The sequence below is a fragment of the Panthera leo genome, chromosome A3 (assembly GCF_018350215.1).
Source record: "Panthera leo isolate Ple1 chromosome A3, P.leo_Ple1_pat1.1, whole genome shotgun sequence".
Lineage (NCBI taxonomy): Eukaryota > Metazoa > Chordata > Mammalia > Carnivora > Felidae > Panthera > Panthera leo.
The window spans coordinates 86,026,075-86,053,698 of NC_056681.1; the positions used below are offsets into that span (position 1 = coordinate 86,026,075).

General features: G+C 45.1%; 1 protein-coding gene across 5 annotated transcripts in view; it reads left to right on the forward strand.

The window, feature by feature from the left end:
* Nucleotides 1-27,624, forward strand: part of ANTXR1 (ANTXR cell adhesion molecule 1) — a 217,341-nt gene that overhangs the window by 119,747 nt on the left and 69,970 nt on the right. For all 5 annotated transcript variants that reach the window (XM_042932532.1, XM_042932533.1, XM_042932534.1 and 2 more), the window contains exon 13: nt 11,407-11,502. In XM_042932532.1, coding sequence (XP_042788466.1) covers nt 11,407-11,502 — 96 coding nt within the window. The remainder of the gene's footprint in view (nt 1-11,406; nt 11,503-27,624) is intronic.

Sequence of the window (27,624 nt, forward strand, 5' to 3'; positions counted from 1 at the left end):
AGCATGACTAAGAAGGTATAAGATTTTCTTTTCGTGGCCTACAAATTGGTTTCAGAAACAGTTCCAAGGGAGGTGTTTCAGAATGGCTTTGAGCAATGGCTGTGTCACTGGAGAGTCTCCAGCATCCAAAGCCACTAGTTTAGAGGGAATTAGATTCACTTGGATGTGGGGGGTTTGCTACGGCACTATAAGAACAACCTCATTACTTTATAGCCATACTTTTTAAGAAGAGTTCCACTAGGGTTTAGGTAATTCTCACCTCATATTTTCTCTATACTGCTTACTCGGTGGGTTAAGGAATCCAATGTCTTCGATGCCTATCAATTTGATTGCCATTTCTAGCCCAGGTAGATTACCTCTCAGGTGGCAGGAATGAAGCATAATGTTTGCTTATGTTTTACCAACATTAATATTTGATCACCTTTAATGAGAGCTATTAAATTTACCATCGGGAAACCCACTTGGGCTTCCCTTTCCTTGACACTGGTATGGATACCTGAGGGCATGTGGTTTCCCAAATACCTAACCTGCAGCCACCTAGTGACACCATAGCTCCAGCCACAGTTAGCAAGAGATTGTTTACAGGAATCAAATTCATTTGCCTAGGCCAAGCCTGGGCACATCACCAGGAACATGACGTGGTGTTGTGTGAAGCAAGGGGTGAAGCAAGGGGTGAACAGAAAGGGAAATCAGATCTATTGAAGGATGGCCATGTGTCAGGAGCTTTACATCTCTTACCTCATTAAGGATCAAATCAATCCTGGGAAGTAGGAATTATCTCAATTTCATATACATAGGGAAAAGGAAGTTTAAGAGAAGTTAAGTAACTTATCTAAAGTCTACATATTAATAAGTGGAAGAATGAGGATTTAAATGATCTTTTACTGGGTTACCTGGGCAGCTCAGTCAGTTGAGCATGTAACTTCTGATTTCAGCTCAGGTCATGATCCCAGGGTCATGGGATCAAGCCCTGCGTCAAGCTCCACGCTCAGCGTGGAGCCTGCTTGGGATTCTCTCTCTCTCTCTCTCTCTCTCTCTCTCTCTCTCTGTCTCCCTCCTTCCCTCCTTCCCTCTGCCCCTCTTTCCCACTTATGCTCTCTCTCTTTAAAAAATAAATAAATAAATCAAATAAATAAATAAATAATCTTTTCCTGATTCCAAAACCCAAGCTCTTTGCAGTGAAGTTAGTTTCCAGGGACAGGGCCATGGTGGGAGAGGTGAGCAGCCTCGGGCGACATCGGCTCCAGTGCCACTTCTGCCACCCACTAGCTATGGAAGGTGTTAGCCTGCTAAATTCTAATTTTCCTCCATCGAATAAATACTTGAGTGACTAGCCCTTTAATGTTTGAAACACTATGCTATGTCTCAAAATTACAAAGATGAGTCAAGTCAGACTTGAGTCATCTAGGGGCTCAGTGAGAGAGACAAATACGTAATGATATCATTTCTATAATATACAGTAGATGCTAAAGTAGACATATAAAATGAGAGCACAGACTCAGAGTTCATTGGTAGTATTTACTTGTCTGTGTTCCCCACTCAACTACAAGGTCTGCGATTGCAAAGACCATGTCCATCTTTTATGCCAGTGCCTGTAGAGGGCCTCACACAGTAGATGTTTAGTAGGTAGGCAAGGGAGGAATTAAAGGAGTGTTGCCTGAGCTAAGACTCGAAAGATGAGAAACAGCTACCCAAACAATACAAGGAATAAAGGGTGTTTCAGGGAGAAGAACATGAGAGAACAGTACAGTAAGGTGTGCCTAGGTTTACTTTTGTCAAAGCACAAAGTATAAGGAGGGAAGTGAAGAGGAGAGGAGGTTGGAGGAATAAGAGAGGCCAGGTGGTGTAGGGCCTTCAGGTAAGGGCCCATAATGAATTCTGGGGATTTGATGGACGCCCTGAAACTGTCATCAAAATTTGTGAGCTTGTGCGTAAACGTGAATGTGTACTTTTCTGAGCAAAGGGGTGTATCACTTTCATCAAATTCTCAAAGGATACAAACCTGTGCAGACAATGAGGAGCTGTTAGGGCTATCAGAACAACATTCTAGACAGATGACTCTAGATGCAGCTGTAGAGGATGGAATTTGGGATAGCAAGATGGTGGTAGAGAAACCAGTGGAGAGCTGCCACTGTCCAGGAAAGAAATAATAAGGGTCTAACCCTGACCCGTAGTGTTGAGGGGGAGTAGACAGAGGCAGATCCAAGAAGAGGTTAGGTTGATAAGTAGTGCCATTGAATGAGGAGAGGAGAACAAGCAGGCTTGAAGGGGAGAACAACGAGCTCAGTTTGTTGACTCTGAGGCATCAGTAAGACCTGCCAGATACTTGAATGACCCCGATTGTAACACTGAAGCATAAAGAGAGATCTAGGCTAGAGATAAAGATGCAAGTCCTCAGTATTGAGATGAGAGTTTAAACTGTGAAGGGAAATGAGACAGCCCGTGGAAAGTGTCACACACAAAAAAACCAGCACAGATCAAGAGTGCATCCATGGGTTGCACAACACTGTAGATGTACTGAACGCTCCTGAATTGTACACTTGGAAACAGTTAAAACGGCAAATTTTATGTGTATATTTTTTACCATAATTTTTCAAAGCGAATTTAAAAAGCAGACACACTTCAAGCAAAATAAAAAGTATATACCTTTCTAAAAACAAAAAATGGATCCATAGTGCATGCAAATATTTAAGGGACTGCGTACAAGGAGGAGCCCGTGAGGAAGGTGGGTAAGGGATAGTCAGATAGGAGGAATGAAGTTCAGGACAGTCCAGTAACTGTCACAGATGCCAGAGGAATAGGACTCCAATAAAAATTCAGGGCGGTTTGGGTGGAGATGTTAGATAATCGCTAAGGTTGCTTCCAGAAATAACAGTCAGAATATATAAGCTATGAGAGAGAGAATCTTGGTCTCTGGGGCTTGCCTATCCGGACCGTCTCAGCAGCAATAAAATGACTTAAATTTCATCTTACAAAATAAAACCTGCCCGTGCTCCGCCAGTTTTGTCTGGGCAGGAAACAGAGCTCAGAGCAGCTGCTGAGAATGGTTCTATATTCCACTTCAGAGCACTGGAATGTGACACCTCCCAAGCGCCAGCCTGTGCCCTGGGAGGGAGGAAAGGAGCCTGGAGCCAAGGGGGCTGCAACAGGGAATGTAGGACCCCACCCCCCACCCTCCACAGCCTCCGTGGGGTCTCTCATCTGGAGAGGACAAGTCTCTTTGACTCTGCACATTTCCCTCTCGCCACGATGGCCTCTTCGGTATTTAGAACAAGCAGGTTGCCATGAGATCACAAGGTCATAGACCAGAACTGCCCCTGGAGAAAGGGTCATTTTCCCCTGAGGGCTTTCCAACAGTGCTTCAAACTCACCCTCACTCAGTACCAGAGAAAGAGGGTCGGGGGCTGGGGCGGGGGCGGGGGGAGAAGATGAAGAGGGGCCACTGGGTAGCCTCATGCAGTAGCAAACCCACCTCCAGCGTCCTGGACTGCCCTGTGGCATCATCGGTTACCAACTGAATCCAGGGAAATAGCATTGCCAGCTTTTAAGAAGCTTGAATGGATCATCAGCTATTTTCTTGTCATATTTTTGGCAGGGTTTGGCTGAGAGCCCTTCAATGTGGCAGAATAAACCTGCTAATTCATTCTTTCGTGTTAAATGTTTAAAAGATAGCCTAGTCTAACCACGTGGAAGGATCTGATATCTTCAGTAATTCAGTGTTAATACGCAGGATCTGTTAGACCTGGCATAGATCATTTAGAGCGACCGCAAACCCACCACCGTCACTGAGGCTCTCATAACTACTTGGTTAATAATCCATGTGAGCTGTTGTCAAACATAATAGTTACCATTGCCAGGGCCCATCCTGGGAGAAGTTAAAATAAGATATTAGAGGGGACATTGTAGTGGGGGCAATAGAGCATGTGAACAAACAGAAATGAGGCACCCCCCCCCCCAAAATGGTATGTGAACTTCAGTATTGCCTTTACTATGGTAGGCTAAAGACTGACTGAGTGTGGCAGCAAATGGGCTGGAAACTGAAGCCCAGGATTAAATAGGTTTACCAGCCTCATCATGGGCAGGGGGCCTGTCCAGGGAAGACTTCAAGCCAGCAGCAGAGTTACTGGACAGCCGAGGTTTGAGCTGCAAGGTTGCTTATTTGAACGGGTCCCTCCTAGTTCTCCTACAGCTCTGGGAGGGACCCTCATAATTGTGCAATTATACTTTTATGTTCTTTCTCTTAAAGAGGCACCCCCCTCAAAAAAATTGTATAAGCATCAGACCTCCTGGCAAAACCAGCTTGATATTGCAGAAGAGGAGAGAAGGCCCTGTCTCAGATGGCTAGCTCACAAGTTCAATGGGAGCCAGCCTCCCTGGGGGCTGCTCCCTGGGGGCAGCATGTTCTAGGAGTGACAGGGGGAACAGATCACATCGTGCTTGGTTTACTCTGGCCTTCTTTACCTAATGAGTAAAGTGGAAGAGAAGGTCTGCACACAGAGGGAGCCCTCAACATGGAAAGACGCACAGCAGTGAGGAAGAATGTTCCCTCCTTACCTAAGACACCTCACTGGCCACATAATAACCCATGCCGGGCAGCAGGCAGGATCCCAGTCCAAACCCAACTGTGAGATGGGGAATAGCACAAAGTTTCTTTAATTTGAGTCTCCCCCAGTCTCCCAATGATTCTTCTCAATGTTATCCTCCTCTCTTTACCATGGCAACCCACAAAACAAAACCGAAAGGAGGAGCAATGCTTGGTGCTCTGTTGTCCAGAGGCCTGCTTCTCTCTCATCACAGCACAAACAGGCCCAGGCCAGATCCCTCACACTCATGCCCTGCATCAGAAATCCAAAATTACCTACAACCTACCAAGTAAGAGATGCTTCCATTATTCAGGTTTCCAAATCTATATCCTTGAAGACAGTGCTTTCTTGTCTTAAAAGAGATGCCCTCATTTGGTGAGCTGGCAACAGAAGGAACTAAAGAAATCTATGATGCAGGGATTTGGACTTTCAAGCCAGGCAGCCCTCCGGGATGGTTACCCTAACAATAAGGACCTGGCTGGAGGAAAGGAGCAGGGCTGAGCACCGCGCCTTCATATTTAAGAAGGCATGAAATTATTCACCAAAGGAAATGGATGATTACCCTCCCCCCGAACTGGAAGAGGCACCACCGTAGGCTGCCTGCATTCCCACCTGCCTTTCAGCTCTATTCACATACCCCAGAACCACCCCCCCACACCTGTAATTATTGTTTAATTAAAGGGCCCTGTTGGTGTTTTACAACTTTTCATTTTTTAAATAAAACAAGAATTTAACTTGTGTTGAGATTTAGGCTGTCAGAAAAATCACAGTGGTAGGAATCAATCTTTGCTATTTATCTGCTTCTTTTTTTTTCTCTGAAATCTTTTGAAGGTTTCCGGAAAATTACACACAAGAGCTGCCCAGCAAGGGCAGGCATCAGAGTCTAAGAGTTTGCTAAGCAAGTCAGCTCCTGCTCTCTTTGTGTCATAAAATCAGGTCCCTTCCCCTCCCCAGTGAGGGCTCTCAGAGAGCTTGGAGTATGTGTCTACGTCACCCTGGAGGCTGGTAACTGTTGAAATTACGAGGTCTCAGAAGCCACTTTGCTTTCTGTCAGCTAGCCATCCACAACAGGGCCCGTACAGACACAATTCCATAACAGGGCCACTGACCTAAATGGCCCCACTCAGTCCTGTGGTGCGACCGTGTGGGCCTGGGGGCGAGGGGGTCTCTTCAGTCTTGACCATCTTTGCCCTGGTGAAGGGGGAGAGCAGAGGCTAAGCCCACACACCTGTCCTAAGTCAGGATGAGAGAACAGACAGCCCACGACCCTCCTGGAATCATCCAGCAATAAGCTTTGGGGAGCAGGCCCACAGGGCATGCCAGCAGACCGTGAGCTGGGACACAGGAGGGCAGGCCAGTGGCTAGAGCCCAAGGAGTCAAGGCAATTGGTACCAGAGCAAAAGAATGGAGCCGGGCTCCATTGTGGGGGCTCTGAAACATTCCACATGCCTTCCAGCCAATGGCAGAGCCTGCTCCTTAGCACCCAAGAGGGTTCTTCATTTTGGCACTTGGTAAAGATGCAAAAGAACTGGTTTAGAATAAGTGGCTAATTTCGTGAATGAAGCAAATACCATTTACTAAACAGTGCAGATGTGTACGTGTTTGTATACTATATACTGATACATATTCAACAGGTTCTGTAGGGCCATCCTCAGGTATGTTGTCAGTCCCTCCTCAACAAGGTAACGGAGTGAAACTGCAAGTCAAGACTATAAAGGGAAGGCGGGCCCTGCTGTGGTCCATTCCAGTTTTGCAACATTAAAATTGTGGGCATATAAATGTCTGTAAGTGGTTTGTATGTGGGAGGTCCCGGCTAAGGTCTTCGCTGAGTTTCCATTTTCCTCACCTGCAAAAAGGGAGTAACAATTCCTACAAGACTGCTCTCACAAGGCGCATTTAATTAAATGAGATAATACATACATCCGCTTTACATAGCACCAGCAACACAGGCAGCACACAATAATGGTCAGCCATTGTTAGTAAAATCAGGGCCGAACTTGTCCATGAAAATGTAAACGTTTCCGAAGGGTGACCCTGTAAAGTGTCATCCTGAAAGAACCAGACAGCATTGCGGCAGGCCTCCACCTGGGCCTTTGACCCCCAATCTCTCCCTCCTTGAGGCCATACTCTAGAATGTCGAAAGCACTTCCTTCCCAAGAAACAAATCCAATAACGGTGCACCGGAGTCCCCTTGGCTCCAAATAGAAGCCATGCTCCTCTGCTCAGCTTGCACAGCCTCTCACAGTGACGTCCCCACTTCCCTTCCACTCCTACCCAATGCCTTTCTCTGCAAGAATGCCAGCTTCTCCTCCACCCTGCAGGCCCAGAGCTCAGTGCCACCTCCCCTCGGAAGTAGTACCTCCCAAGCACTCGGTTCTTAGCACTTGCTGAAAGCAATAGACTGCTGGTTACACCTGTGAAGTGTGGAACCAAACATCCCAGGTTCAATTCCGCTTTCTTCCTGTGACGTAGCGAAGTTTCTTTACCTGTCCTCGCCTTAGTATTTCTATCTATAAGATGTGAGAAATAATATTATTAAATTCATTTGGTTGTTAATGAGAATTAAGTGAGGTAACATACAGAAAGCCTGTTAGTGCATACAGTTAGTCCCTGACACATAGTAAGTCCTCAGTTAATATTACCTGCGCTTATAGTAATTATCATCATCATCATCATTCCACAAGAATGTAAATTCTTTTTTTTTAATGGTTATTTATTTATTTTGAGGGAGAGAGAGAGAGAGAGCAGGGGAGGGTCATAGAAAGGGAGAAAGAGAATCCCAAGCAGGCTCCACACTATGGGCACAGAGCAGATGAACCGTAAGATCATGACCTGAGCCAAAATCAAGAGTTGGATGCTTAATCAACTGAGCCACCCAGGTGTCCCCAAAATGTAAATTCTATAAGAATAGAGACTGTCTATATCGTTCACTGCCTGACACATGAAAGGTGCTCAGTGTACAGCTATTGAATAACACCCAGCCCCCGGCATGTGGTTCACTGTTTCTACAACTCCCTCAGCAGACTATGAGCGCCTTGGTTCTGTCTAATCAATCCTGCATCTCTGAGGTCTGCTCAGTGGGCACAGAACAGATCCTCAATAAACGCTTGCTGAATGAGGATGCAAAGGAACTCTGAGGTTACATGTGCATGCTATATCCCAGGAAAACATTGGCTCCAGGTCTAGGTTTATCAAAAATTCATACCCTAAGTTTGACGGTGACCCTTTTGCACTCGGTATATATGTAATGGTTGCGGGAAGATCTTGAAAAGCAGGCAGTGCATTTGGGGGCTGCTTCTGGGCCTGTCTCCAGAGTAGGACAAAGTGCCTCCAGGAGCTCCTGGCCCTGTGCATGCTCACTCCCCCGCCCCCCCCGCACCTTGCCCCCTCCTGAGCCCCACAGCTGTGCTCCTCCACAGCTGGGGAGAGCTGTGCCTGGTAAGGGGCAGACCAAGCCTGGCTGGAGGGAAGCCAAACATAGGTGGCTTCCTGGTCTCAATCCAGGAAGTCTTCCCCCAGTATGGAAGCCTCCTCTCTTTCCTGGTGGGCCAGGTCTTTCTCCCTCCCTGCTTCACAGGAAACCTTCTCCTTCTTCCAGAAGGAAGTATAAACATTTCCCCACAGTATCTGAGCTTTTCTGCTTCGGTTCTTCTATGTAAAGTGAAAAGAAAATCAGGAGGGTGGAGAGATTGAGTATAATGTGAATAAATGCAGTCTTTGCTAAATTATAACTCAATACCAAAAGACTGCTGTTTTATGAGACTTTCAGTAACCAAAACTATTTATTATTCTAAGTGCAAGCAGATTTATGATCTGAAACGCCCACCACGTTTGCTGTTCTGAGGAACTGGAGGGAGGGCGAGGTACAGTGCAGTGTTTGACATGATAGCCTTCATGCCAGCTGTGCGGCTGTGTCTACCGGCCCCTGAGGTAGCTCATCTGTCTTCCCGTCGGTGCAGTGGGGCAGCTGAGGGTTAGTATCTCCATTTATGGGTGTGGAACATAGAGACTGAGAGGTTAAGAGAGTTGTTCTTGACTAACAGTAAGTTTGGGAAACACACATGTGTCTCGCCGAGAGCATCCCTCTTGCTCATGCATAAGTGTTGTGGGTCCAGCAGCATCCTCCATACCATGGCCATGTCCCTCCTCCGGCCCCTGTGCTCTCTCCCCACCCACTGCCCAGCCCTGCACCTGCACCTGCGAGGGTGCACCTCCCTCAGGGGCCATCTGGCATTCCCAAGCCTTGGCTGGGCGGGGCCAGGGTGTTTCGTTCCCTGGCTTTTTGGTCAAAGACATTCCAGGGAGTAAGAGCTACCTTTAAACGGCTTCCAGTAGCCCCCGCCAAGCGCTCAGAGTGGGAGTGAGTCAAGTCCCAACTCTGCCATTAACCTGCTGTGCTGCCCTGAATAGGCCACCCAACCTCGCTCCTCATAAATGGGCTAGGGGGTGGGGGGCAGCTTGGAGAATCTGGTCATGCTGTGTGCAGTCTCCCCCTGAAAACACAGGCCCTGGAGATCATGAGTGTAATTTCGAGAGGGTCACAAGCTTCCATCCCCTGGAGCCCCTCTGTGTACCCCATAGGTCCACTGGCCCTGGGTAAGAACCTCTGGGCCAGTGAGCTTGGGCACCAAAGCATCCACCTGGAGCCCCAAGTACAGATTTTTAAAGAACAACTTCAGGAGTTTATCTTCTTACTACAAGTTGTTTAAAAAAAAAGAAAAAGAGGGGCGCCTGGGTGGCTCAGTCGGTTAAGCGTCCGACTTCAGCTCAGGTCATGATCTCGTGGTCCGTGAGATCAAGCCCCGCGTCGGGCTCTGTGCTGACCGCTCAGAGCCTGGAGCCTGTTTCGGATTCTGTGTCTCCCTCTCTCTCTGACCCTCCCCCCCCCCCATTCATGCTCTGTCTCTCTCTGTCTCAAAAATAAATAAATGTTAAAAAAAAAATTAAAAAAAAAAGAAAAAGAAAACGATTGGGACACCTGGAAGGCTCAGTCAGTTAAGCATCCGACTTCAGCTCAGGTCATGATCTCACAGTTCGGGAGTTCAAGCTCCAAGTCAGGCTCTGCTGATGACTCAGAGCCTGGAACCGGCTTCAGATTCTGTGTTTCCCTCTCTCTCTCTGCCCTTCCATCCCCCTCAAAAGTAATAAACATGAAAAAAAAATTTTTTTTAAAAAGAAAACAATTTACAAAAAAAGAAAATTATCATAAACCCACTGCCTGCAAAACTACTATTAATAATATCCCTCAGTCTTTCTCTCTCACTAATTTATACATAAATCCACTTATGTCAGAAATGGTTTCACATGTCATTTAACTATTATTTGAAAACAGAAAACAATGTCTATACAGTAATTGGTTGCATGGGAGTTCTGTAATGTATTGTTAGCCATTCCCTAATTCAAAACAACATTTAGGTGGTTTTCCATGGCGATGCTTATGATCAGTTGTCATCATCTGTGCAAACATACCTGATTATTTTGGGGAACTAGAAGTGGAATTTCCAGCTTTACTCAGAAAGGGTACCATGACAACTAATACCTATGACAATTTGCTCCTCAAATTGCCCTCCCCCACCCTCACCCTCAAAAGTTGTGCCCCTTTTCACTCCCGCCAGCTGGAGGTGAGGGCGGGTGGAGGGGGCTTAAATCTGCTTCCTTGAACCAGCAGCCCTAGAATACTGACACCGAGTGGGATCTCTGCTAAAAGGTAACAACCATCTCAGACACAACCGTGTCTATTTGCAGTAACAACCGTGGCAGTAACAACCGTGTCTATTTGCAGGACCGGCCTAGGCACGTTTTGAAGTGGGTAAAATTTGTCTTTGGTGCCTGCCTTGCCCCCTGGCCGGAACTTGACAGCCACTTGATCTGACAGCAGCCTTGACTCAGCCACCACTCCCCTTGCCTCCCGGGTTCTCTATCAGCCGCGCCACGCCCCGTACCTGGAATCCATCTTCCCTTTATTTCATCCTATCAGCTGGCTCTAGACTTTGCCTCCTGGATCAGTTCTGGGCATCCCTGGGAACGGAATGGGGGGAGCAGGCTGAATCCTGAGCAGAACTGTCCACAGCGCAAGGCAGGTGGTAGCAGGAACAGCAGACCCAGGGAGTAGGAGGATGTCACCAGGCAGAGGGTGATGGGCCAGAGGCAAAGGCAGTCATCGGCCACCTCAATGCCTGGTTATGTGGGCAACCGCCCACCCTGGCTTTTGCAGGATTGGTCCTTCAGAATGCTGTTCCTAGAGGGGGCACCTGGGTGGCTCAGTCAGTTGAGCGTCAGAGCCTCCGACTCTTGATTTCGGCTCAGGTCATGATCTCACGATTGGTGGGATCGAGCCCCATGTCGGGCTCTGTGCTGACAGTGCGTAGCCTGCTTGGGATCTTCTCTCTCCCTCTCTCTGCCCCTCCCCTCTCACTCTCTCTGTCTCTCTCAAAATAAACAAAATTTATATTATAGATGTAGATATAGATATAGATATAGATACAGATATAGATAGATAGATTTTGATATATATATCAAAATAAACAAACATATATATAATATATATATATGTGTGTGTTCAGAGACGAGCAGGGCCTTCTGAAAAGACAAATGAAGGGCCATTTCTCGAGAGAATTGGCTATGTGGAGTGTGTTGTCCAGAATGTTCAGCAGAGTTTCAACCTTCTGTGTTTTTTGTTTTTTGTTTTTGGCAAACTGTGCTCTTCTCTGGGCCTTAAGTCTGCATATCAGTGATGGGAATGCGGGGAGGGAGAGGCTACAGGTGTCTCTGGCTGCCCACATGGCCGACCCGCTGCTGACCACCCTCTTTCTTGGTCCCACAGTCGGATGGCTCCATCCTGGCAATTGCCTTACTGATCCTGTTCCTGCTCCTGGCCCTGGCTCTCCTCTGGTGGTTCTGGCCCCTCTGCTGCACCGTGGTAAGTGCCCCAAGCTCCTCTTCCTCACCTCAGGCCTCAAGCAGAAGGTGACACAAGGTTAACAGGACCATCAGTAGGAGACAGTGACAAAAAACTACGTAAAGATTAAGGACAAATTTTGCATTGTTTATGTAATTTGTACAAAGTTGGCACAGACGGAGCCGCAAGTCATTGGGAATCAGTACGGGTAGGGAGTGAGACTGCCAGCCTTTAGGTAGGGCCGCCCAGGTGGCCGCTCTGGTTCTAGTGCTCAGGAAGGACCCCCAGAATGTTGTAAATGGCGAGTGTTATTTGACATGAATCTCACACACACGCGCATGCACGCATGCACACACACGTTGAGTTGCACCCGCTAATACTCTTTCAAGACGACGCTGGCCTTAGCAGCCAGTCTGCCCATCTGCGGGAGTGCCGTTGACCTCTTTATTTTTAATAACAATGAGTGGCACCTGCCTTCATTTCATTACTTTTAGCTAACATTTATAGGACACATCTACCCCGTGCCCAGACTAGTCTAACCACTTAGGCTACGAGATGGATAAAAATCTGTCCCCTCCCCATCATGCTCGTCAGGAGCCACCACATGGCCCGGGCTAGTGTCTCCCCAAATAGCTTCAGGCCTGGCATAACCTGCCATCACCTGCTGCACCCAAAGGAGGAAATGTGCCGGTTTATCAATTTTTATTCCCTGGCCCCTAGACTAGGAGAAGCCCAAACAAAATCATATCCAAATGAAGGAAAACACCGTTTGCTTTCACATGCCTACTCCCAGCCCACACTCGGCCTTTATGTAGACTCAGAGGGTGCACTGTAAGCCCAGGCGGGTTTGAAGTGAGCGCTGCTGGACTGCCCGCCATCTGCCATTCCCTGTCTCTCAGTTCTTCCCCAGAGGGTCCCTCAGGGGAGGCACTGAGCCTCTCCAGGCAAGAACTTGTCCTCATTTTCTCTCTGAGCATTCAGTCCACAGCGCGAGGAAACTCACATCTGCGTGTGGAACTGAGCTCAGCAAGGGCCCCAAACTCACAGAGCGCTGGGCTCAAAAAGGCAGGGAGAGGGCTTCAAATGACATTGGAAAGAGGTGGTGAAAGAAGGAGATGAGAAGCTTGACCGGGATGTGGATACATGTGGCAGGGACTTCTGGAAAGAAAGAGGCTCTTGCACCAGCAGAGGCCCTGGGTGTTGAGGGAAAGGGATGACTTTCAGTAGATCGGAACGTGTGCGCAGGCGGGACCCAGGACAGACTCAAGTCTCTGGTCAGCCGGTGCAAGCCAGACCGGACTGACTGGACTGACTCACCGCGACTGTGCACACACTCTTCCAGCAGCAGCCCCAAAAGTGAAATGGTGTTTTCAATACTTAAGGCTACACAACTGTTTTATTTTGAGGATAAAAACAAAACAAAACAAAACAAAACAAAACGCCATGAGTCAGCCAGGGTGCTATCTATGGTGATTCAAAAACAATTTTCAAGTCTGAAGTTCTAAGGAGGGAAAACCCCCCTCAGTGGGGTTCTTAAAGAAAAGGGTGGCCAGGGTCAGTGGTAGTGATGGTGGCCGGCAGTGAGCACCAGACCTTCTACTGGAGGCATCACCCTGTTCACCCAGTCCCTTGCATTCTTAAAAACAGTTAGTCCTGGGTGGGGATAGCTGGGAACAACAGAACAGCTAGCAGTCCTCCATCACGTATTAGCTGTGTGATCTGGGGCAAGTTACCTAACCTCTCTGAACTTGTTTCCTCATTGTATAATGAAGAGGATAAGAGCATCTCCTCCTCATAAGGAGATGGTGAAGATTAAAGGAGTCATATATACACTGCTTAGAACAGTACCTTTGCACATAGTAAATGCTGTGTATTATTATCACTATTAAAAAATATTTACTATAATAGGAATATACTACTGTACGTCATGGCATTCCATTCATATTGGTGCAAAATGTCTCTTTCTGACATATAACATTGCATAAGTTTGGGGCGCCTGGGTGGCTTGGTCGGTTGAGCGTCCGACTTTGGCTCAGGTCATGATCTCACGGTCCGTGAGTTCGAGCCCCCCGTCGGGCTGTGTGCTGACAGCTCAGAGCCTGGAGCCTGTTTCGGATTCTGAGCCTCCCTCTCTCTCTGACCCTCCCCTGTTCATGCTCTGTCTCTCTCTGTCTCAAAAATAAATAAACGTTAAAAAAAAAATAACATTGCATAAGTTTAAGGTATCCAACATAATGATTTGATACATGCATATATTGCAAAATGTTTACTATAATAAGTCTGATCAACATCCATCACCTCACAGTGTCACAAAGTTTTTTCCTTGTGATGAGAACTTTAAGATTTACTCCCTTAGCAGTTCTTAGCAGCTGTCAAATATACCATACAGTATTGTTAACTACGGTCACCATACTGTACCTTACATCCCCAGATTTTATTTATCTTAAACGTGGAGGTTTGTACCTTTTGACCCCCTTCTCCCAATTCCCCCACCACCCACCCCTCCAACCCCACCTCTGGCAACCACAAATCTGATCTGTTTCTATGAGTTGGGGTTTTTTTTAGAGTCCACATATAAGTGACATCACACAGTATTTGTCTTTCTTCATTTGACTTACTTCACTTAGCATAATGCCCTCAAGTTATGTCCAGGTTATGGCAAATAGCAGGAGTTCCTTCCTTTTTATGGCTGAATAATATTCCATTATATGTGTGTACTACATTTTCTTTACCCATTCATCTATCGATGGACACTTGGGTTGTTTCCATGTCTTGGCTATTGCAAATAATGCTGCAGTGAACATGGGGGTTCAAGAAGAAGATACTTCTTCAGGATAATGATTTTATTTCCTTTGGAGATATACCCAGAAGCGGGATTGCTAGATCATATGGTAGTTCTATTTTTTATTTTTTAAGGAACCTCCATATCCAATTTACATTCTCACCAGCAGTGCACAAGGGTTCCCTTTTCTCCACATCCTCACCAGTGTTTGTTATCTTTTGTCTTTTTGATGACAGCTGACCATTCTAATTGTTGTGAGGTGATATCTCATTGTGGCTTTAATTTCCAGGGAAATGTCTCTGAAATAATGTCTTTTATTACTGGAAGCAGTGTCACCCAAGGCCAGATGTTTTGCAATATTCAAAATATTTTTCAATGAATTTATCTGGTAAAGTCCATGTTGCTTTGGAAAGCAGCCAAAATGTCTTAATGTGATCTGCTTTTGTAAGTCCCAAAGGATCTCTTTACAAGGGAAGATCTTGGAGATTAATTTTCCTGTTTATGACGTGTATAAAAACTGCCCTCGCCCGTATTTCTGAAAGCTGGCCAGGGCTCTGATGCTTGGTGTGCCCCCAGAAACTACTTGTTGACCAGTGGCTTTCTTGAAGAGTGATGAGATACGAGGCGACAAGATAAAGTCATGTGTTTTCTAAAGGGAGTACACAGGAAGAGGGCAAACATCACCTCCCACCCCATTCCAGGATCCTGGTTCAGAAGATGCAGGAAGTTTCTCTCCCTTGAAGGATAACACCTCTAGCCACAGCTCTGGGACTAGCAGAGAGCATCCTTGTAAATGACAGTCCTGAAAGCTTCCTCTGTCATTCTCCCTGCCTTGTCCCAAGGAAATGCAGGAAATGCCCCCTGACCAGGTACTAAAGCAGCATCATGATGATGGGGAACAGCCAGGGAGCAGAAGGGTCTTGCGAAATGTGGGGTACAAGAGGTTTGTCTCTGTTGCAAAGTTTTCTCCAGGAGTGATATGCAAAACATTTAACAACCTGCAAGACTCTCCACCCCAACTGAGCCAAATATCAACCCTTTAGTGGCTGGATATGGGGCAGGGGTGGGGGGCAGTCCACAAAATCCTGGAGGGTCGCTGGGGGTAGAAGGGCAGGCATTCAGATTGCTATTTACTGATCATAAGGAGCATTTTAAAATGTAATGACCAGTATGAGCAGACCAGACACAGTGGTTACTATCAGTCCTGCCCTCTGCCTCAGCATCCTTGCTTCTTGCTGGCCTTGTCTGGCAGAAGAAATCGGAGGGTGACCTGTGCTGCCTATTGCATTTTGTCTTTCTTAAAGGACCCCATTCCCTCTGGGCTCTTACCCTCCAGCTGAATGGAACCTGGGGTGACTTACTGCCCACATAGCATAGTATTGTCTATCCATCACAACTGATGGGAAGAGACAGGTAATTGGCTAGATAGATCCTGAATCAAAACTTTTTAGTGTTTCCCGAATCGGCCCTCAGGATCCCCAGGTAAACCTTTGGCTTCTAAGATTTCTACATTGATTCACTGGCACAAAAACACCCACACTGAAAGGGAAAGAGGTATTGGACTATATCACCCTGGACTTATTTGCATTTTCAAAAAGGGAATTCAAGGGTCAATACTTTACCAGAAAGAAATAAAGCTCTGCCTCAGTTCCACAAGGGGCATTGCAGAATGCCCCTTTAAATCACGTGGTGGCCACTCCATCTACTCATAAGTTTGATCCAATATTACTGAAATCTCTAAGTTAAACTTTAAAAAGAAGAAGATTAAGAAACCTAAATGAGAAGAGAATCATGAAAAAAAGAGCTGAAATATATTAGAAAAGTAAATGTTTTGAATGACTTGAATGTTTAGAGAAAAAAGGTCAACAATGAATCAGTGATATGAGAGCACTACTATTCTAGAAAATGCAGGCAGTCCTGCATTTCATAAATTACATGGATGTTGCAATGTAATGTTTTATATGTATCAAATTACATAACAAAAGACATTTATGGCAGTTTCTTAAATAAAATCGTAGAAATGTGCCCACTTTCTTGGGAGGTTAATGGTATATCAGGAATCCCAAGTAAAAAGATCTTGCTGTATTTTGCCAGATAAAAAATTCTGGTGAGGCAGCTGGCTGATTCAGTCGGTAGAGGATGTGACTCTTGATCTCAGGGTTGTTAGTCTGAGCCTCCTGTTGGGTGTAGACATTACTTAAAAATAAAAATCTTAAAGGGGCACCTAGGTGGCTCAGTCAGTTGAGCATCTGACTTTTGATTTCAGCTCAGGTCATGATCTCACAGTTCATGGAATCGGGCCCCTTGTCAGGCTCTGTGCTGACAGCGTGGAGCCTGCTTGGGATTCTCTCTCTCCCTCTCTCTCTCTCTCTCTCTCTGCCCTCCCCCACTCGTGCTCACTCTCACACACTCTCTCTCAAAATAAATAATAGACATTTTTAAAAAAATAAAATAAAAAAATAAAATCTTAGGGGTGCCTGAGTGGCTAGTCGGTTGAGCATCCAACTCTTGATTTTGACTCCGGTCATGATCTTGCCGTTCGTGAGATCAAGCCTCACTTCAGGCTCCGCACTGACAGTGCAGGGCCTGCTTGAGATTCTCTCCCTCTCTCTCTCTGCCCTCCCCCCATTTATGCACGTTCTCTCTCTCTCTCAAAATAAATAAACTTTAAAAAAATAATAAAATCTTTTTAAAAAATTCTGGAGATTGGTTGCATAACAATGTGAATATACTTAACACTACTGGACTGTACACTTAAAAATGGTTAAAAGGGGCGCCTGGGTGGCTCAGTCGGTTAAGAGGCCGACTTCGGCTCAGGTCATGATCTCGCGGTCCGTGAGTTCAAGTCCCGCGTCGGGCTCTGTGCTGACAGCTCAGAGCCCGGAGCCTGTTTCAGATTCTGTGTCTCCCTCTCTCTGACCCTCCCCCGTTCATGCTCTGTCTCTCTCTGTCTCAAAAATAAATAAACGTTAAAATTTTAAAAAAAAAGAAAGAAAAAAATGGTTAAGATGATAAGTTTTAGGTTATGTGTTTTTTATCACAATTAGAAAGAAAAAAAAAAAAAGAGACCCTGCTATAAAGTTACAGTTCTTCTGATCTTCTGAAATCCAACTATTTAAATGATGCTCTTTAGGTGAAATCAAATCATTATATTTCTGTTCATATAAAGGCAAATATTTTTATTCAGTTTGTTGAGATAGGATAGTGTGCATGCATCCAGAGTTTTTCCCCATATAAGCAAAATTCTGCTCTGTTTTGTTTTGTTTGTAATGGCTTTGTAGGTATCTTATGAACAGTTTTTAAAGCACCGTAAAAAAGATCATGTCTCATTCACTTTATTAAATTTCAAGAACAGTTTAACAAATTAAGTCCCTTCGACATCCCCAATGACAACTTGCAAGGGACAAAAATTAATCAAGAACTTGATATGCCTTATTGAAATAAAGTCTTCAAATAATGCTTTCCACACCTTAAAGTATAATATTTAATTTGTAGGGCCAGGCAGCCAAGCTTAACATCAGCAAAGGGATTTACTGATAGTCTGTTTAATAGAAACCTGACTGGTGCAAACAGCTCCTTAGCCAAGCATCTTGAGCCTAGACTCATCCTGCTCTTTAGGTCCCTTTCCAGCCTCCACCCATTTCCATCTGGACACTCCTCACTCTGCAGCTTACAAGATTATTTCTCACTAGCATACAGAACTCTGCCATGGCCTGTCCTCACCCCTGCAGCTCTACACCACACACCGCATACACCCAGTCTGTTCCCATCTCTACCTTGCTTTGTGGCTTCCCTCATCCCTGCCAGGCTGGCCTTGTGACTTGCCTTATAATCCAGCCACTGCCATCCTCATGCTTGCTGGGTGAAATGAAAAGAGGTGAGCTGTCATTAAAGACAACTGGGTTCCAGTAGATATCTGCCTCTTCACTCACAGGATTGGGCAAATCCTTCCACCTTAACTTCCCCACTTAGAAAATTTAAAAACTGGAACCATATCGTCTCTAAAGTTGCTTCTTTATATTCTTACCTCCTATAAGTAAATCTATTCCTCCCTTTCGAGATTCCCTGGCCTGTGGTTCTCAAAACTGGGTACACATCAAAATGACCAGAGGATCATATGATGTAAGTAATCAGGGACAGCATGTCCAAACTATGTCCATGGAACAATAGTACCTACAAGATGTGAACAGGTATGCTTCAGAACAGGAGTATTTAGACAATGAGTTTGAAAGACACTATTAAACTAAATTGAATAACTGCCTTCACTGCAGGACTTCTCAGAATGTTTCATAAGATAATTTGAGCTGTGAATCCCCAAACTTATTTTGATGCTGGAATCCTTCCTTAGCCTGTCCCTATCCCCCCACCCTTCCAAATACCTATTAACATACAGACACCTGGAAGGGCACTAGTATTCTACCAAACACTGTTTGGGTAACATAGTCCCAGAGAATGCTCAAACAGTAGAAAGAGCAGATTCCTGAGTTCTGAGGGGCTGCCTCCTTCCTGGCCTGCTCAGAGGCTGCATCGAAGCCAACAAGCTTGACATGCTACCAACATCATTATGCCTTCCTGTTCCCTATGTGCCCTGCTCAGATCCTATAGGCACTACTCATGGCTGGAATCACCTTGCACATAACCCAGGCAGACCAGACACTCCTTCTCCAAGCCTCAGGGAATCTGAATTCATGGATTTCTTTGAACTGTTTCACTTAATAGAGTTTTGTGGTGATGGGGACATATTATCTAATGGGGAATATACACAGTTATTCTTTTAAGTTACCATATAAGCCACATAGGCCTGATTGACTAATGTAAAATGCCTGCCACTCACTACTCTCATTTTAATTATCGAGACATTTGCCCTTTTAAGGCAAATTAGGCAAATAAGACCAGATGAGTCTTAAGAGAGATGAGTTGGGGGTGCCTGGGTGGCTCAGTTGGTTAAGCATCTGACTTCATCTCAGGTCACGATCTCATGGCTGGTGAGTTCAAGCCCCGCATGGGACTCTGTGCTGACAGCTCAGAGCCCAGAGCCTGCTTCGGATTCTGTATCTCCCTTTCTCTCTGTCTCTGCCCCTCCCCTGCTTGCTCTCTCTCTCTCTCTCTCTCTCTCTCTCAAAAATAAATAAACATTAAGAAAAAAAAATTTTTTAAGACAGATGAGTTGGGAGGCCAAAAACATTTGAAGTTTGAGTTCCAAATGCAAAAAAAGAAAAAAGTTGACCTCATTTCTTTGAAAATTTCTTGTACTACATTCTAGATCAACACCCTTGGCATTAGCCTTTGCTAAACAACAGGGTAAAATTACTGGGTCCAGGCAGTACTTGGACAGCACTAACCCACTCCAGTCAGCTGTGAGGTTTCTATTACATTTAGGTTGTTCGTATAGTAGAAAGATTGACTTCTCTGCCATTAGCTGGAATATCCTACTTCCTCAATGTTTTCCACATCAAGTTGCTCATTTTCCCTTGTTTTTTTTAGTTTTAATTAGAAGAATAGTTATTATAAAGTTTGGGTATCAGAATGGAAGTCTAGAATTTAAAGCATGAGAGCAAGCATCCCCTTCTACCTGTGAAATTGAAGCCCTTGTTAGATGGCTTTCAGAGCTCGACTGGCATTTCTTGTTTACACAGCTCTGTTCTGATAGCTTCTCCTCACACAGAACCTATGAGGCCATGAGACAGCAGAAGAGTTAGTGCTAAGAGATCAAGCCAGAAGTCTCAAGATAAGCAGTGTTTTAGATCTAAGGACCCAAAAATCTTTAGCCATCTACATACAATATTTATTTTAGCTAACCCCTCTAAGCATGCAAGAAGTAATCATTTGTGAAAAATAAATTACTCTCAATGGTGATATAGTGAGGACTACATAGCAAAACAAAGAAAAAAATTCCTACAAAAAAATATAATAAAAGTTGTTTCAAATATATATCCAGGTTCATCAGAAAACAGAAGACATTTCCAGGGCCAAAATAAAGAAGGATCTGGAAATCAGATGGTTTGCTGACCCTATAGCAGTGGCAGTCCTAGAGGGGGAAGATTTTCTGATCTCAATAACCTAGACATTTGGTTTAATAGTGTACATAAAAGTTTGGGAGTTGGAATGGAGTCTTCTGCCTAAAGCTGGGAACTTGCATATAAGGCTAGGCCATGGGCTTGGTGCATGTGTACATGTATGTCCCTAAGAACTCAAAACCATAATCTCTCAGTTTTAGAGTTCAAATGTGTCTTACCTGTGGTTCTGTAAATTGCAAGCCAAGAAAAGTTGTCAGTTTGGAAGTACTTAGGAATCTGCAGAAGGAAATTCGAATCCTCTGTGGCATGTTGATCCCTCAATGCAATCGTCATAGGATTCCCATAGGTAAATGCAAATTACCCAGGAGCTCACAATCCCAAATTACCAAATACCCAAGGAATATTATTACTCAGATTCCTTGAGGTTTTATAATACACATGGAAAGCACAAGGACCAGACTTTAGATAAGGAAGTCAGGCCCAGGGAGTGGTTCCTTTGTCCTCTCCAGAGTTAACAATGGTTAAGTAGCAGGTACATCAAAAGTTCTCTAAATACCATCATCTCTCCTATAACATGTGTCCCTAAAAATACCACTGCATTATGGAATTTGGGCTGCATGAAAATAACAGGACTAATGGGGGAAATGAGTTCAGAGGAGAGCATTCAAACCTGTGTAGTCTAATAAAACAATACACTTCAAAAAAATGAATAATAAACCCAATAAAACTCCGCCATTTTAAGCATCTTAGATTCTTAATTTAAATTATGCTACAGTAAATATACCACTTTGCTTCGATTTGTAAAAATAAACTCCTGAAGTTTCCCGGGGCATGTGAGTATGATGTAGCACTGTGGCTTTGAGTTACGGAGGCAGAACGGAAGGAAGGACATTCTTAGGACGAAGTGTCACGACACCAGAGGTGGACGGCTGTGACTCACTGTCTTGTTATTCCTTCTGCGCCAGCTTAAAATAGGAGTCCAGCTTTTGTTGTTTTGCCAGGTTCTTCTTTTCATAACAAAAAAAGACAATTTCTGTGGTTTCCAGTCAGACCTCATGCCACGAAAGTGCTGTTCTGCTGCTCACGGTGCGATAACCTTTTCTTCAATCCATGGCACGTGCCTCAATCCTCTTTAAGGCCAATGATGGCTCCCATTGAGTTCCATTCTCCTTTCTTTTGGTTCTGATGGCTCCCATTGAGTTCCATTCTCCTTTCTTTTGGTTCTTCAGTGTGGCCTCTGACGAAGCTCAGTGTGGGCACTTTTACTCGTGTTGGTCACAGGATGCCCCATCTTCTCTCATGTTACAAGCTTCTCCTCCACATGCTTAAGCCTCTCCTCCTTCATTCAATCCCTGGATTCTTATGAGCAGGACACACACTGGTTTTGAGGATGTATATTCAATGCTTTCATGAGGAAAAGCACATAAGCTCAGGAGCAAATATAACTTGCATTGAACAAGGGTAAACGGAAGTGAGAAAGCAGCCACGGTGTGTGGGGGTTTGTGTGTCCCTCCCAGGCCACTGCTGGCAGCTGGACAGCACCTTCACATTCACCCGATGCTATTCAGTGGCACCAAATAGAATTCCCTCACACTTTAATATGTTTAATGTTATGTTATGAGATTTTTACCACACAAAAAAACTAATATAGGGGGGCCTGGGTGGCTCAGTCAGTTGGGCGTCCAACTTTGACTCAGGTCATTATCTCATGGTTTGTGGGTTCAAGCCCCACGTCAGGCTCTGTGCTGACAGCTCAGAGCCTGGAGCCTGCTTTGGATTCTGTATCTCCCTCTCTCTCCCCTCCCCTGCTTGTGTTCTATCTCTCAAAAATAAATATTTAAAAAGCTAATATATATATTATATATAATAAAACTATAAAACTAATAAAACTATAAAAACTAATATATATATATATATATATATATATAAAATATTCTCTTTTGCCTCATGAAAAATCAAATTTTGAGGTACACTGATCTCATAGTTTACTGATTTTATGACAAGTTTACCTACCACATATGAACAGATTCACATATTACATACCTGTATTGTAATAAAAGAGACTGCAATTGTCACCTTCAAATTTTCAGGAAGCATTAATAGAAATTTAGTTTGGGACACTATGCTTGGAAAGTGGATTCTTGAACTACAGGCAAGTGAGTTTACTTGGAGGCTGGGGCTAGGGAATAGAATGGGGTATAGATGTATCCAATGAAGTACTATAATTAATATAAATCCAACCTATGACCCTAATGAGATCCTCGTGATGCATCTAAGTGTCACAACCGACTCTCAGCAGTTGGCACTGTTAGCATATTAACTGCTAAAGAAGCATTTATATGGACAGTTGAGAGACCAGTCCTGAATCTTGAATCATTCAAGTGCTTATCTGAGAGGCAAGGAAGTTTAGAATAATAAGGAATGCTTTCTTTATTTACCTTTTCCTCCGTGGGAATGCAAACCCATTCTTCCCAGAAATAGTGACTGAGTAACAAGCATTGAGCCCCATGCCAGGAGATAAAAGATGGCCAAGAACACACATGTCTTCTAGGGGCTGAGAGTCCAGTGCAGAAGAAAGATGCAAAGATGCAAACATGAACAGTTCAGTGAGTTCACTGCTGACAGTGCAGACTGTGAAAGCTAAGATCTGTGTCCTAACTCCCAGGGAACTATCTGGCTAGGATTGCTCCAGGGCCAGGTCCAAGAATCCAGGCCCTGCCAGCTCTGCAGGCAGATGAGCACAAATGCTCACTAGAGGAAGCAAGAGAGTGCCTGCAGGCAGAGCTGAGAGATTCCTCCAGAAACAGTTCCATGTCTTCCCCAATGCGCTGACAAACGGGCAATCGAGATCCCACAGTTCCTGACAATAGAACAGGGACACCATAATTGTTAGACTGAAACATTTTCGAAACCAGTGTTTTTAATCAGCCATAAGCAACTCTCAACAGGAATGTCTGACCTGAAGCAACAACATACCCCTGAATACCTAACTGAAGCTAGCATTGTTAGAAATAAGCTAATTCATAATTCTCAAAGTGTGGTCCATGGACCAGGAACATAAGCGTCATTTGAGAATTCGTTAGAAATACAAGGACCTCGCTCCAGACCAACTAATGAGAAACTACAGAATGCAGCCCAGAAATCTGTGTTTTAAGAAGCCCTCCAGGTACCTCTGACACTCAGTGAAGTTTAAAATTGAGTCCAAATTAGAGGACATGTTCCTAATTTTGTTAACAGAGTAGTATTTTTTAAGCGGTTCTCTTGAACTTGGTCTGGACAACACAACTGGTTGTGCATCAAGGAAGTGTCTCCTTTGCAACAAGAGAACCACACCTTCAGTGTAGAGGGGGTTGCGGGAGATGCTTCTCATCCAGGTTGTGTAAGGATACTGAACCCCTAAATACAGTTTATGGAGAAAGGGAACCCAAAAAGAAGTCCTCTGTTTTGTCCCACTTCTCAAGCCATAAGATGAACATCTGTCTAAAATGAGCTCATACAGCTTAGCCTACAGCCAACTGCTGCCACAGAGAGGAGTCAGAAAAGATAAAGGGGAGAAATGTGAAATGGTGGTGGGGACATAGCAGGGGACCACATGGGAATAGCCCGGCCTGGCATCCTCCTGCTTCTCATGAGCATGTTGACCTGACTCACGGCTTTAAATGGAATGTCTGGTGAGCCAGTGTGGTTCTCATCGGGTAGAAGAGAGGTGCCTGTGTGAAAAACTGCGTAGATTACATTCTGCATTCCACTACACAGGACGGTAGCAGTAAAGTTAGCAAGAGCAAACAAAGTGGCAATGATCAAAATATACAAATTAGGAGCAAAACTTGAATACTGCTAGAGGAAAAAAAAAATAAGCAAAATAAACTCACCAGGTGCTATATTTCGCCTTAACATTGTATAAAATTAATTTTCAAAGAGAGCATTACAGAGACCTAAACGGTTGAACTTGACTCATAAGACCGGAGTAAGGTTCCTAGGTATCAAACAGGACCTGGGTATATATGATCTTCCTACTGTGTTCATATCATGCCAGCTCTACCTCCACACCTTCATCATTACCATTTCCAGTAGCCAGACTCAGGGGTGTACGCAAAACTTTCATTTGTTTTGACTCAATGAGAAGTCGTCAGTAAGATTTCAGTTTAGTAAGTTTCTACCTGGTCTTTTCTTTCCTTTATCCATACAACAGCCTCTGTCAAATCCAACCCTATCTCATGTCTACCTACGCAAACATGGCTAAAAGTGATAAGAGGGGAGAGGGGGAATTTCTCCCAAGTCACAGCAGACATAGTTTCAAGAAATTCTCAGATAGCAAAGAAACACTAATAGAATTCAGAAGTCCATATTCCATCTCATTTTTCTTATCCCCTTTACCTCAAGACAGAATTTACATCAACGCAGAAGGATTTCCAGGGCAGTTCTCCCAAGGAAGCAAATGGTCACCTTCTGCCCATTCAAAATACCCAAGCTAAAGACGGTAGTAGGTGGAGAAGTGCTGCCGGCCTCTGGAGGAAAAGCATGTCCCCAGATTTACCCCCCATTCAGTTCTGCCATGTTATTCCATAAATATGTTTATTGAATGTTCTCCTTTGAAACTTTAATTAAGGAGCTCTTCAACCTACCATCTTCTATGTGTCCCCCTAATGGGGAAGGATCTGACGAGCCCACTCACAACCAAGAGGAATCTCCCAGAACCTTCTAAGAAGGGCAGTGGGCCAAATCAAGCCTTCTCTTGGCAGTGCTTAGCGCTGGTTCTAACTTGCGTTCTAGTTAGAAATAAACACTTTCTAGTCACACTAGTTGGAAGCAAAGAAGTGTTGAATTAATCTGTTAATTAAAAGTGCTACAAAAGACACTGGGCTATGTGAGATCCCATAGAGGAGAGCTTGAGGGATAGCAAGCATTTAGGCTACAAGTGAGAAGCAATGGGGTGCATGGAAGAAGCAGAAAGGTGACCAAGACACTGAAGCTCAAAAAGTGAAGGGAAGAGTGAAGAGGGGTGAAGTGGAGAGGTGGGGCCACATCACACAGGCCTTGTGGAGATGCAGTTTGAGTTTTATCCGGTGGGCCCTGGGCCACTGTGCAGCAAGGCTGTGGTGGTACCGCAGGCTCAAGAGCGACACGGTATGTTGCCCGGCTGCTCTTCTAGGCATGAGCTCTGGTCTTCCGCAGGGGTGAGGTGGAGAGGGCCATTGTGCAGAGCACTCCTTTGGGGGGCCCATGTGCCGGTCTTGGCACGGGGCTTTGGCTCATTCACAGACAGCCCGTCCAGCTTCGCAGCTTGGAATAATCATGTCATGACTTCAACTTTGCCTGTCTGGACCAAGCTTTGAAACGCTCTCCTGCTGTCCTATGGCAAGCTGCTCCCTGTCCCAGGGGAGGAGGCTGGGTGGTGGTGGAGCTTGAAGCACCAGGAAGACTTCTTCCTCATTCCTGCTCAATGCAGCCAGACACCCAACCGGTAAGGCCAGATTGGAGGTGCCTAATCCTGTTTACCTGAACATGGTGGCATTTTTCCAGAAGCTCGGGTGCCCATTCACAGTGCGTAAGCATGGAATCTGGATTACAGATTAATACTTAATAAATTTTGTATCTTGGCATTGTCTTGTAGGTCCCCCTTCGGACATTCAATAGTGGATGTAGATGTAGAATTCAATAAATACTCAGTAAGTGACACTGAATGGCAACCGCAGTTGGGTTGGTCTGAGTGATAGGCCACGTGGTGCTGCACTTCCTGGCTGATGTCATGTGCCTACACATATGTGGTGAAACATACTGATGCTCACCACCCTGAAGTCCCTGGTCACTCTCAAGCCCCCTGACCACTTTCTGAACACCAGCCTCCTGTCTTACTCATTTTATGAAGCTCTGGCTTGGAAACCACCATACATAGTCATTTAGTATATGCAGGGAGTCAAGTGAAACCTTCCTTAAAGGGGTAATAAAGGAGAGACAGAGAAAGGAGAAAGGAAAGAAAGGAAAAGGAGAATAATAATGCACACACCATTTACTGAACACCCACTCTTTACCAGATGTTTTACAAACATTATTGTTCATCATGACGCTACAAGGTCACATTATTCCCATCTAACAGATTAGGAGAGTAGAGCTCGGGGAGGTTCAAGGATTTGTCGAATCTTCACAATCAGAAAAAGGCAGGTCTAGGGTTCACATTGGACAACGATGCTGTACTTCCATGCAGTGAGGGAGGAAGCTGGTAGCACTGTGAAGACAGAAGCCCAGCTGTTCTGCATGGAACCTCTCTGTATGCCCAGCATACTTGCCATGCACACTGCCCACAGCACTCTTGTCAACATCTGTCTGGGTTTCCCAAATATCCTGCTCTCCCTCTCACTCCCCTCCCAACCCTGCCCTAAGAGAAGAGATGCATTCCAGATTGCCATCCCCAGCTCCTCACTCCTCCCTCCAATTTCTGGACATTTCCTGTTTTAAAATCAGTAATGGCCCTCCTCAGAGATTTCCCTTAAGGAATTCAGAGCCTTAATTGAGTGGGTGAGCAAAATCATGGCTTCGTGCTTTCCAAAGACCTTCAGAAGGCTTCCCACAGTGGCCAGGAAGTGGGGGCAGATGAAATGGCAGCTTGAAACCCCTGGAGCCCTTAATCTCTGCCTCTTAATTAATTGAATACCATCCTTTTAGATGGCTGGAGTCTTCGTTCCCTGACTGGTGTTAATACAACGTCAAGTCAGTAGCCTGTCTCAACATACAGAGATGACATTACAGATAATGGTAGTGTGGGTGAGAGCAGTGGGGATCAGAGCCCAAATGAGGCCCCAAATAATCATCAAATCAAAGGAGACATGTGCTCGTGAGGGAAAGGTGAGGAAGACCTTGATGCCCAATAGGCAGCCAGGTCAGCAACTGGGAGAGCTCTCCAACTAGAAGATTAAGGATCTGGTTCGTCCTGTGGGCAGTGCCTGAGCATCCGGGCATAAACAGCCCTGACACTAGGACATCAAGAGATATATAATAAGTCTGTATTTACCAGAATTGCCTAAGGAAAAGACTACACGTAGGGGACTCAAAATTCTAATAAGCATGGGGGGAGAGGAGGGAGCCCCCAGGGGACATGGCCAAGTCGCTATGTAAAAGACTCTAATATAATTAACTACAGGGGCTTTCCTTTTATGCATGGGGTGAGCAAACTGGGGACAAGCAAGAGGAGAAGCTGCTCACTGTCACAAACCATCCTCCTCCCATGTGTCGATCATCCTCTCATTGATTAGAAGGGGTTCCAGATCGCTTTCCCTGCCCAGACTGTCCACATATCTCTCTTCAGCCCTGATGATGGGGAAGTTGCAGCATACAATCTTATAGCAT